The sequence below is a fragment of the Pituophis catenifer genome, unplaced genomic scaffold, assembly GCF_029215685.1.
Source record: "Pituophis catenifer annectens isolate HBS135680 unplaced genomic scaffold, rPitCat1.0.hap2 SCAF_7, whole genome shotgun sequence".
NCBI lineage: Eukaryota > Metazoa > Chordata > Lepidosauria > Squamata > Colubridae > Pituophis > Pituophis catenifer.
In genome coordinates this window covers 54,440,263-54,453,415 of record NW_027256887.1, presented here as the reverse complement: position 1 = coordinate 54,453,415, position 13,153 = coordinate 54,440,263, and the positions used below count along the sequence as shown (strand labels likewise).

The 13,153-nt window shown below is 39.2% G+C and overlaps 1 protein-coding gene across 1 annotated transcript in view; it reads left to right on the top strand.

The window, feature by feature from the left end:
* Positions 1-6,666: 6,666 nt before the first annotated feature.
* TMCC3 (transmembrane and coiled-coil domain family 3) overlaps positions 6,667-13,153 on the top strand; it is a 39,907-nt gene continuing 33,420 nt past the window's right edge. Inside the window, exon 1 of the mRNA XM_070947019.1 lies at positions 6,667-6,883. Coding sequence (XP_070803120.1) covers positions 6,806-6,883 — 78 coding nt within the window. The 5' untranslated portion in view covers positions 6,667-6,805. The remainder of the gene's footprint in view (positions 6,884-13,153) is intronic.

The window sequence follows — 13,153 nt, the reverse complement described above, 5'->3', positions numbered from 1 at the left end:
ATTTAGTGCATCATTACCATTCAATTAACCCACTTAGATGGCATAATGACAGAAGTGTGATTCCATAATTTTAAAAGGATTTCCATATTTTGAAGAATGCTAGGGGGAAAGGGAAGCAGACAAATGTTCTGCTCACATTTGCAAAGGTCAAGTTTTTGTCAAATAGATGAATCTGAATTACAGAATATTAAAACTAATGGTTGACTAAAATATGGCTGGCAAACTGAATTAAGAAAATATACTGTGATCAAAAGAACAAGTAACAGCTGCCTGCTCTGTACTAGCCTCCATATGTCTAGATCAGGGGTGTCACATCAGGATTGTGTTTGACTCAGAGGGCCAGGAGAGTCATGACCATGGTGGGTGTGGCTGGGGGGGGTGTCCATGGTCTGATGGGCATGATACGGGACTCAGCCTCTCCAAGCTCCATTTTCACTGGCAGAGGGATGCAGGAGGCCTTTGTGGCAGAAAACAGGGCCTGGGGGGGGCTCATGTGGCCCCCTCGACCTCCATTTTTGCTAGCAGAGGCACTGTGGGCTGGTCTTTTGCTGTTTCTAGGCCTGTTTCCTTTGCTGTTTCCAGGCCTGCTCCGCAGATCTAAGCAGATCTAAGCACCCCACGGGCCGGATCCAGCCTGCCGGCCTTGAGTTTGACACCCCTGGTCTAGATGGACAAATATAGGATTCCTTGTATTTATATGCAAGGACATATTGTATTGATTTTAAATATTTTAATGTGTTACATTAGTTTGTACTAATTATTTCTGAGTTTTTTTGTCTGTTGTACACTATCCTGAGTCACATAATTTGAGTTGAATTCATAAAGAAAATTTGGACTCACTGTTCATAATCTAGGATCTTAACCCTTAAATTGTACCATCTGTCTTGTTTTCTCTTATTTTTCCTTTGGTATTGGAAAACTAATTTTAACCATCACATAATTAAATTTTAGTGTGTGCAAATGGAAATAATTACAAACGATATTGCTTATCCATTTGGTGAGTTGATGGTGGCGAGGTGGCCTTGGTGAGTTGGCTGCAGTGAGTTGTCTCATTTCGCTCCCTAGACTCTCCCAGGATATATCCCTTAGAGTGAGAGTAGTAAGGGTTCAGTTTGGCATCTATTGTGTGTAAATAAATAAAGAACTGAACTCTAGCTGAATTCTTCTATCTCATAGTTGGGCTTTGCTTGACATTAGCACCTTAATAAAAATGTAGAACCCAGGGTTCAAAACTATCACTAGTTAATATAATTCGATTCTTTATTCTTTTGTCCATATATGCATAAGAAAAGTATCTATAAACCATAGACTGGTAAAGAAAGTAAAGGAAGCAAAACTTTACTTTTTATGCATGGTTAAGAAAGTATATTTGAAATTAAAATTGAAATTAACTTTTGGTAACATTTTAGCATTAGAAGAGATAATGTCACATTTGTAACTAATACCTGAACCCAGATTTTCACAAAATACCTCACATAATCTCAATTACTTGAACAAGTGCCTGTTGTGTATTCATATCAGCTGCACCCAGGAGAAGAAGCATGTGCATGAACAGATGGAACACTTCAATTTGAATGATTATGAAAAACTGATAGAAATATGGAGTGTTCCTCAAAAGTATATTCATGAAAGACAGCATGTCCTATGTCACATAGCTTTCCCTCCCCCCCCCCCATTAATTGGCACTGAGGGGTCCTACAACTTATTGCTACTTACATGCTAAGCCAAATAGCATTGGAGTAGAAGTTACTTATCTTGGAAAGCAATAGTGTGATGAAGGCAATTCATAGTGTACTAGAAAATGAAACAGCATGATCAGTTTCTGTGTTTTCCTGTATCTTGGCTATTACTTGCCATTCAAAGCTGAACAAATAATGTCTGAGAAAAAGAGAAATGCAGATAAATATGCACAATGAGAGAGATAGAAATTATCTGGGATACAACACCTTATAATTAGAGGCCTAACATCTTTTGATAATTTCAATAGAGAGAAGAATGTGTCATGTAAACCCTGACTAAAACTCAAAATTGTATGTTGGGCTGCTCCAGTCTGAATGTCAGTCCTATAAAGTTAAAAGCTCATTGTATGAAAAAAAAGATGAAGTTTCAGTAATTTTTTTAAAAAAGAAATCAAAATGCAAGTGACACTGTTCGACTATATAAATCACTCATGTAGTCATTTCCCTTTAAACCTGCTAGGGGGGATTTCTTAGCACTGTCCTGGTGGTGCAGTGGTTAGAATGCAGTATTGCAAGCAAACTCTGTCCACTGCCAAGAGTCCGATCCTGACTCAGCCTTCCATCCTTCTGAGTTCAGTAAAATGAGGACCCAGATTTTTAGGGGTAATATGCAAATAATGTCAACATTGTAAACCAGCCAGAGTTCTGTAAAGCACTACAGGATGGTATATGTCTAAGTGCTATTGCTATTAGCAACTCAAGAAGAAATGCTTCTTGGTAATTTATACTCCTTCTTCAATGATTTATCTACTTATCTACCTCTGTATCTATTTAAGATATCTGCCACCTATTCACCAGACTCTAGGTAGCTATAGATGTGGAAAAAAGATATTATGGAAATAATTTCCTATATTTTATAGCAGAGGTCCCCAACCCCCGGGCCACAGCCCACTACTGGGTCTTGAGCCATTCAGAACTGGACCATGGAAGTGGTGGACCCGTGTGCGCACATTCCCACTTGCACGAGCATAATCATAGACTGGTAAGAAAGTAAAGGAAGCTAAGAGAGAGAGAGAGAGAGAGAGAGAGAGAGAGAGAGAGAGAGAGAGAGAGAGAGAGAGAGAGAGCTTGTCTACCGCTTGTGCGGAACCATCCCCTCTCTCCCCTCCTCAGCTGGTCCACAAAACCAGAAAGGTTGGGGAACTTTGTTTTACAGTATCAGGAGACATTTGTAAGGCAACTTGGAGTTTTTCTTTGCACCTTTGAAAATACCTTTGAAAAATTTATCTTGTTTAGATGTTCCAAGTTTCATTACAATGCTATTTAAAACCATGCCTATTCCTAAAACCTGAATTGAAAAATAAAAGTTCAAACCTGAGATTTTGAAGACTTCAAAAGGCATTCAAATTGAATACTTCTTTTTCAGAATACAGTTAAGGCACCAGGGTACAAACCAATGGAATGGTACCTTAAAGATGAAAGCCATTTGGGTGACTTTCGGCAGTCACACAACCTTAGCTAAGTATTAGGCATGTTTGTTACCTAGAGTTATTTATAAATTGTAATAGATAGGATAAGGAGGGAGGGAGAGAGAAAGGAGGGAAGGAATGAAGAAAGGAAGGAAAGAAGGAAGGAAGGAAGGAAGGAAGGAAGGAAGGAAGGAAGGAAGGAAGGAAGGAAGGAAGGAAGGAGACTCTGCAGAGCCCACAGATTTTGAAGAAAGGATGAGGACAAAGCAAATGCAGTCTGATAATGCCCAATAAAAAACCTTCCAAGTTAAAGAACAGTAATACAAAAAGACTGGCAATTGTGAGAAAATCAAACAAGATGTCTATTGGTCTATTTTTACCAGGTGGACAAAATGCAATAAATAAGATGAAAGTGACTTAAACTGGTTATCTTGAGCTCCTGAATAACCATTGTTCTATTAATGTATCAAAGGTATCCATTAATTGAATTACACTAGAAATAATCACTAGATTTGAGAAAAGGTACCAAATGAATGTTGAAAGTATCTGCTTTTTTCAGCTTTAGAAATTTGAGATTCAATAGTTATGTAATTAACTGTTTATTTAACCTACAAGATTCACTGCGAAAGATGTAGCAATGAACTCCATTTTTATGACCCTATAATGATTATGTTAATTTATTAAAGGTCTGGCAAAACCTACAACAGTTTTTTAATACAGTGAATATAGTTTTTACCAGAAAGGAAGATTTATTTTTTGTTTTTATTGAGAAATTATCCATAACTTTGTGTCACCCAGTGACTAGCAACCTATTTCCACAATGCCATAAAACTGTTGACTGCCTAGACTAGTTCCAGTTTTCTTGACAAGATTACATAGAATCCTAGGGCTGGAAGAGATCTTGGAGATCTAATCCAACTCCTTGACCAAGGCAGGTGAACCAGATAAATGGCTATCAAATCTTTTCTTGAAGACCCGTATGGTGTATGGAGTACCCACAACTCCAGGAGGAAAGCTTTCCATTGATTAATAGTTCTGTCACATTTTTTTCCCTTAGTTCCAGGTTGAATCTGCCTTTAACAAGCTTCCTCCCATTGCTTCTTGTCCTGCCCTCAGATGTTTTGGAGAATAAGTTGACCTCTTCTTTGTGACAACTACTCAAATATTGGAAGCAACTACCCTGTCACCCCAATCTTTCTCTTCGTTAAACATATGTGGTTTTCTAAACCGTTCATTGTAAGTTTAGCTTTCAGACCCTTTATCATTTTTGTTGCTGTTCTCTGCACTGTTTCCAGGATCTCAACATCTTTTTTGTATCATGGCAACCAGAACTGGATGCAGTTTTCCAGGTCTGGTTCACTAGTGTAATATAAACTAGTACTATCAATTCTTGTGATCTTGATGCTATCCTTCTGTTAATGCAGCCTAGGACTGCATTGGCTTTTTTGGCAACTGCAGCACAGGCCATTGCCAGCTTATATTTAAGTGGTAGTCCACTAGCTGCTACTGTTGAACTGGGTATCACCTGTTCTATATCTATGCATTTATTTCTTTTGACCTAAGTGCAGTATTTTACTTTTCTCACTTGTTGGATAGGGTCCTATGTGCAAGTCTGCCAAGATTCTTCTGAACCTTGAGTCTTCCGAAGTGTTATCAATTTCCCCCTGATTTGTCTGCAATTTTGATGCAGTTCCCTTCTATTCTCCATCTAGATAATTTATGAAGATGTTGAAGAACACTTGGTCCAAAACAGACCCTTGAGGTGCCCCACTGCATGCTTCCCTCCATGTAGATGCTGAGCGAGAGTGACTGGGCTAAGGGGCACTTAGTTGGCTTCCTGCCTAAAGTGGGACTAGAATTCACAGTGTCCTGGTTTCTACATTGGTGCCTTAACCACTACACCAAACCACAATATGGCCTTAAATCCAACTGATTTCTCTGGGATTGGTTTCTTAGGAAATATACATTACATATTCTTTGCCCTGAATTTCCTACTGAACAACTGCATAACATGAAGTTTTGGTATTATGAAAGAAAAAGCCAGTATCTCAACATTTTTTCAAAAAAGATATTTTTATACATCTATATCATGTTTCCATTAGCACTTCATTCCCTACATTAGAAATGCTTCAGCCTTTTTTTTTATTAGAGAGGGTGTGAATTTCTTGATTACTTAGGTTGCATCTTTACTGTTGAGGGTAGTAATGTGAATGCTGATGATATCATGAGATATTTAGGTATCTCTTAGGAGATTCCCAAGTCATGGATTAGCTAGAAGGGACTGAAAGCATAGGAAAGCTACTTTATTCTTGAGATATAACAGTATTAGAAATAGTTCTTGGTCCACAGGGTGAATACTTGCCAAGTGGAAGATGATTGCTTTTTACAGACTTCTGTAAGAATTATTGTTCCTACTTTAAAAGTTCTGTCCTGTTATTCTGGAATAAAGAGCAGGTCCCATACTTCATGAGTGGAGACCCTTCAGCCATAAGACCATATGTAGCCTTCAGTTTAATTTCAGGGATCTTTCAGACAATATCAAAAGTCTGAAATGAACTTAGTGAGCAGTCTTGATCTTAGTGAACTCAATGAGTAGTTGGCACCCTGTTGTTTGGGGCTAACTTAAGGATGAATAAACATGAGCAATGTGTTGGCCTACATACGGTATTTAGTCTCTCCTAATTCAGGCTCCAAATGGGGTAACTGAAGGCTTAGGAAACGAGATTTTTCAGACCTAATAAGAGGAAATCTTATCATGCTGGGTTACTATTGGCAGAAGACGAGCCTGCAACAAAACTACCACGAAGTGAGAGAAAGGGTATTATCATTCGGGAAAAGAGGCAGGCGCGACGGCTAAAATCAGAAACCGGGGAGCAAATCCGTTTACTGAACGTGCTCATTCATCCAGGGCGTGGAGGTGGGAGATGGATTGACGGAGTGGCTCCACTCTCAACGGTGACAGGCACTGTTACCTTCCCATTTTCCCCAGTTTTGCAACATCTCCCCTCAATTTTTTTTTAAAAAAACTTTTCAACATGGTTACAAAGCGCGCAGAAGCCAGCGGAGGTGTCTTCTTCTCCTTCTCGACGTTGGTGAAGTAATCGAGTTTCCGTTTCAGCAGAAGAGGAGCTCTGCCGGCTCCTCGTTCCTCCTGGCATCTTCGATAAGAAGAGGGACGTTTCCTGTTATGTGCTCGGGACCTTGGCGTTCAAGTCTGCGACGCCAAGCCCCTTTCCTGGCGGTAATTGCTCCGGAAAAGGCGAGCGGTGGGGGGGTGGGGAGAGGAAAGCGAGCGGCAACGTTTCTGTGGAGCCAAAGTGGGGCGTAACAGGGAGCCGGGCCCCGGCCGCGGCGGCTGCTTCGCTATTCCGGCCGAGCAGCCTTTGGGCAGCCGGAGCTGGCTCTGGTCCCTCTGGCCGGCGGCTTTTCAGGAAGCCGCCGAAGACTTGCGAAGGTGCAAGGCGTTCCTGGCGGGCCGGAGAGCCGCTGGGGGGAGTCTCCCGTTGGTGAGCACCTCTCCAGCCGCTCTCTTTCCTGCCCGCCCAAGAGGCGGGGATAGGCGGGCAGAAGGAGCCGAGCCGGGCTAGTTTGCCACTGAGAGCGAAGGCTCTGGGTCGGAAGGATTCCTCTGCGCGGGGAAAGAAAGCGGCGGCGACCATGCCTGGCAGCGATACCGCCCTAGCTGTGGACAGGACTTACTCCGACCCGGAGCGGCACCCTCGCTTCAAGTCCCGGGTAACTGCGCTTCCCCTCCGCTGCCTAGTCTGTCCCAACTCCTGTTCCCTTCGAGGCTGCCGGGTGAACAACTCCCCACATTCCTCCTCCTGCCTTTAATTCGGGACAACCTCGCCCGCAGGGGCTGCCTCAATCCTGATATCGAGCGCGCTTCCTTCTGGGACTGACCTGCCTGCCTTCTGTTCTGCTCTGTGGCCTCCGGGTTGCTGGGGTTGCCGTCGGTCAGCGTCCAAAAGAGGCTCCGGTCGGCATGTTGGGGTGCTTCTGGGGTGCTTAGCGAGTCGGGTTTCAGCTCGCCTTCACGGGCGAGCGGCTGCGCGGGATCCTGGGCCGTCAGCATTGCGCCGCTGTTGTTGCCTCCTAGCTCTGTGCATTTCGGACGTTACAGGCACTCGCTTTGCCGGCCCGGTGTAAAAAGAGCTAAAAATAAATTTGAGAACCTCAGGAGACCTTATTTCCTCGCCTTTAAGGTTTCGATTTCAGCGCTCTGCATGTGCTGAAGTGGCCAAAGTATCCTGAAAATTAACTCCCTGAGTTTCACTCTCTCCTCGCCCCTTTAGTCTCTCATGTCTGGCTAGGAATCTGCATTCTGCAGGCATTTTGTAATGGGCTTTAATCAGAGGGGAATGATTTGTGGTCCTTAACGCCTTCAGAAATCGTAAGCTATTTGAATTGTAACGGAGAGAGATAATTTATAAAATAAATGTAGAGTAATTGTATTAATTGACTTCATTTTAATTATTTAATTATTTATTTTAATTATTTTTTTGTCCGGTGACAAGCGCATTTTCAGTAGCCTCACTTTTCTTTGGAAAACATAAGGTCCAGTATGGCTTTCCACTGAAAACAGTTGTCCATCCCTGCTTTAGCTGACGGCGTATCACAATTTCAAACACTGAAATATCTGATCTGGTACTCATGGAATGCAGGGCCAGAATGGATGTGATCTGTGTGATTGAAATGTGCCAGCTTAATTCAGATTTGACCAGACCAGGAGCATCTTGGGTGGGGTTAGGGGTTAAACTTCTCCAATGCCATTTTTGAGAGCTAATTTGTTTTGCAAACATGAACCTCTCTGGGAATATTTTAGAATAAGAAAATGGGATGAAGAAGAGATTAAATCTGCCTTTCCTAATGATGACATCATAATAAATACTGGAAAATGTTCCCAGGACTTATTGAAAGTAAAGATGAGGAATCCAGCGATGCCATTCCTACTACACAGTCACTGACAGTGATTTTTGCAGCCACATGCTGTTTCTCAGAGATTATGTGCAGTGATTTTTCCATAAATATCGTGAGACAGCAGTGAAATAAACATTCCTAAAATCAGTAGTAAAAACGCAAGCTGCTGCTCTCCAAATATGTTAGCCTGTAAGCATTTCCCTACTGCTCAGTTGAAATGCTATTGACCTATCCTTGAATTAGCAAAAAATCAAATGGGCATGAAATTTGCTTTCCACAGTACCAATCCTCTCCTGCTTCTGTTTCATGTCAGTGCAGTCGTCTGACTTCCCTTCAGGGTGTGGGTTGACATAGAGTAACAGATTTGATTCAGTTGGAAGTTGTCCTTGGACAGTGATGGAATAAGAGGAAGGATGGTACTTCAACACCATAACAGCTCAGGACAACTTAAAGCTGTCATACCCATGGGCTGGCCCTAAGATGAAAGAAACTTCATAGGGATATGGCAGAAATGTTGTAAAATTACTGAAATATCCCACTCCTTAGAAGTATCCACTGAAAACAGCTGTCCATCCCTGCCTTCAGCTGACAGTGTATGACCATTTCAAACACTGAAATATCTGGCTGGTACTCCAAGAATGCAGGACCAGCCAGAATCCTGCTTATCATCTGCATGCTAATTAAAACCATATTGTTTGAGCTTGCTTGTTAGAATGCTTTAGCTTTGAGTTGCTTCTGGGCCTTATTATATCACATGTTTTACTTGATCTTGGTTCTCTGTATTGTATGCTTTAATTTATTGTTAATTTATTGTTATATGTTAGAATTGGGATGAGATTTAAGTAGTGGAAATAAATTAAAAACAAATAGCTAATGTAAACATTACATGGAAGTAGTAGGAAGTATAATGGGCTTAGAGAACAACCATGGGAGACCAGAGGAAGAACCAAAGCCTACACAATGGTCTGATAAGAGAAATCTGAGTCCAAAGGAAGGATGAGGGATGAGAAAGTATTTCAAAAAGTGAAATCAGGGAAGACGGGGAAGTGCTTTCAGACTTGCAAGATTCTGTTACTATAACTTTACAATAAAAGTAGTATTAGTACTCATGGTTCTGACTTCCTATCTGGACTATCTTGAAGGGCTGACACAATCAAATTTTTGTTCTGCTGCCAAATGCCTATATTTCATGTTCCCTATCCCTGCAAATTTGCTTTAATGGGTCCCAATCCCTCTGATGCTGTTTGGGGCATGCAGATCCCCAAAGTGAGAATCCTCTTGTGTGAATAAAAGGGAACTCTTGCTTATTGATGGATATTACACAGAAATTTAAAGAGAATATAGAATACCTGTTCTTCAGTAAGCATTACTTTATTAATTAATTGATTACATACTATCAATTTTAATGACCAGATAGATTTTTTTAAAAGGAAAAATCTGTCACATTTCTTCCAACAGGCCGCTCATTGCCAGTGTAACTGAGTCTTACTGCTGTTCCTCTTCTCTTCTCTTCTCTTCTCTTCTCTTCTCTTCTCTTCTCTTCTCTTCTCTTCTCTTCTCTCCTCTCCTCTCCTCTCCTCTCCTCTCCTCTCCTCTCCTCTCCTCTCCTCTCCTCTCCTCTCCTCTCCCCTCCCCTCCCCTCCCCTCCCCTCCCCTCCCCTCCCCTCCCCTCCCCTCCCCTCTCCTCTCCTCTCCTCTCCTCTCCTCTCCTCTCCTCTCTTCTCCTCTCCTCTCCTCTCCTCTCCTCTCCTCTCCTCTCCTCTCCCCTTCTCTTCCATCTTTCCAGCACATGAGCTACATTTTTGCATAATGTGCAAAGTATGGTAATTTGAGTCTGGTCATTTGTGCCTCAAGCCTCTGGAGTGATCTGTTCAATTATCCATTTCTTTGTTTTCTTGGCTGACGACCATATTCTTAGGAGTCTTCTCCAACAATCAAGTTCCAGAGTGTCAATACTCTTTCTAGTCTGGTTCTCCAAACTCCATTTTTCATTTCTGTAGAAGGTCACAGGGAAAACTGTTGCTTCATGATTCTGATCTTTCTAGATGTGAACAGATCACTACTTCTGAATATCTGTTTCCAAAACTTTCTTTGTTATTCTACAAAAATAAAAGGAGTAAAATAATAGAGTATTATCTATTTTTTCTTGTATAGTTTAAATAAGTGATAGTTTAAATACTAATGTGAAATAACCCTAAATTGGAGAAATTTGAGATTTGGAGAAAAGCTTGGACTAAGATTATATTAGCTAGCATTTGCTTCACTGCTAACTGCAAATGGAGCAAAGGCTTGATTCCTCAGTAGGTAAAACTATGTTTAATAAAAAGAAAATAATAACTTGTTTATTTACATAAATATTTTGCCTGATCTATGACTTTTTCTGAAATGAGGCTACTGCTTCAAAATAGATGAATTGCACAGCTTGAAACAATGCTTGGATTACTTATCTGTGTTGGGAAAGGTTAAGAATCTTCCTTTTCTGAAATGGTAGTATCTCCCTTTGGGCCTTCCATTTCATTCATATACACTTATGGATAAGCAAATATTTCCTTACAATTAAATATTTAAAATAAACTCATTTGCATGCCTTTGATATTGGCACATTACCTTAGTAGAATCTCTACTCCCTGTGTACAATTAAATTATTTTGTAATTAAATTAATATTTATTTTTTTTAACTTTACCTAGGAAATATATAGATTATGTTGGTGGGAAGTGTTTAATATGTCTACTACTTTCATAGTTCCTGGGATTCTGTCCAAGGATATTATCCATAGTGGAGAGGGAAGGTATTGCTTTAAAAAACTGGATAAAATGGGTTATTCTTCTTGCCAGCTTCATGTTTATGAGAAGCCCTATCATACTATTTCTTAATTTATGTAAATGGAATTTCTGTGTAACAAGATCTTGGCACAGAGAATATTGTGTTCATGCTTTTTTGAAATGAATAGATGACAGTCTTAATCTTATTTTCCAGAGTAAAAGTTATTTTTGTTTAGAAGGAAAGGTTATGGAAATTAATAGGCAAGACACACAAGAAACCTGCTAACACAGATATGTGATCCAAAGAATTAGAAATCAAACATCTTCCAGGTGGAGTAATGGAAGAATCCAAATGTTATTAACATTATCACCAGATTGACAGATGAATATATAGTTTCAACCTACCCATAACCACTGTTGTCAAAATACATATTGCAGCTGTTCCTATTGCTTGAAAAGATATCTCTTTTTAAGAGACAGCCAAGAAAGTCATATTAGGTATTGTTGATATAATTTATAAGAACTATTTATTATCTATCTATCATGTTACACAATATTGCAGTTCTTCATTTTAAAACTAAGATTCTGTTTTGGTGCGCACTTGTTGAATCATTCATGGTTCCAATGAACTAAATTTTAAAATATTCACTTCATCAGTGCTTTAAAATTATTTTCTTCTAATTAATTTAATAAAATATTAATTGTAGGACATAGATTAAATAAGAACCTTTTACATTACTACATAAGGACTGTTAATAGATGCCAATAAAACATATGTAGGACTTCAGTGTAAGAGGGTTGATAATTTAAATAATTTACTAAGAGTTCTAGTTAATGTTTTCATTTTTCTCCATAGCTTTAAAAATTACTAGAACTTTATTAGAGAAGTTATAATATTTTGCATTTTATAGCCTTGTAGGTTTTTTTCCTCTACCTAAAATCTAAGATGTCCCCTCTAAGATGCAGTTTTAAAATCCTGACATTACTTGTCCCTTTTATGTCTTTCAAAAAGTTGAAACAGATCATATGAAATCTATTTGCTCTTTAAAATTTCAAAATCTTTTTAAAAAAGTTTTAATATTACAAATATATCTGGACCCTTAGTCCATTTATAAATTTTTAAGATCAAAATCTTATTTACCTTTTTGCTGTTAATTTCACATTCTTTAGGTTCTCAAGCTTATAATTATATTTTCTTTTGTTCAGATTTGAAGATTAACTCTCCCAATAAAGGCTTTTCAAACTTCTTATTCAGAATATCTCTAATAACTTTAAAGCGGTTAATAGGCAATTTTCAAAGGTGATTAAAAAGTGAGATTTGCGAATTTAGTGCCCTTTAAATGGCTCCACTGTGTTTGTGAGCAATTCCTTAGTCTCCCACCACCCAAACCCCTACGCCTAAACCCCTTGAAAATAGCTGTCTAGCACAAGGAAGAGCTGACCAGAGTACATTTGCTCTTTTCTTTATCTGGAGAGGTTCCCAGGTCCTGGTCTATTTTCTGGTTTCTTGGTATTTTCCATGGTTGTCAGCTCTGAGAAGCTTCAGTTCACCATATCTTCTTTTGGAAGACCTTATAAGAATCACATTTTCTATTCATCCATCCATCCATTTTCTTTTTTCTGTAATTTCACTTCTTTCCTGTCTTTCATCCTTGCTTTTTTTTAAGATTCCTTCCTAACACTACTTATTTATTTATTTATTTATTTATTTATTTATTTATTTATTTATTTATTATATTTATATACCGCCCTTCTCCCGAAGGACTCAGGGCGGTGAACAGCCGAGATCAAATACATAAATATAAAAGTTAAAAACAATTTAAAACTTAATATACACATATCATATGATATATGAATAATCATATACATATAATCATCTGTCCCACATTCAGAATCGTACATCCCCAAGTATCCTTTATTAACTCAACCAATATTTCATCACATATTATTAAACCAAACATTTTTGGCTGTTCTTAGATATTTTTTCTATTCTCAACTCCTTTGTATGATTCTTTTGACAGTTTGTAGATAGGTACTATTGGAAAACGTAGAAAGACTCATAGCTGACCGACATTTCTGAAGTGGTATGCAGGAAACGAAGGAACTCTATTTTGCACTCTTGTCATAGTTGCTGTCTCTATGCAAAATGTTCAGATGTGATGCCAGCTGGCATGATGCCTGTATACTCTGGAGGTTATTGGATTTAATCCTTGGAGTAGACTTTGATTTATTTCTCAGTACTAATGTTTACACAAAAGTCATCCTGGCATATTTAGATATCCAGTTTCAGGATTATAGCACAAAAGTAACCAAGTGGTGCCA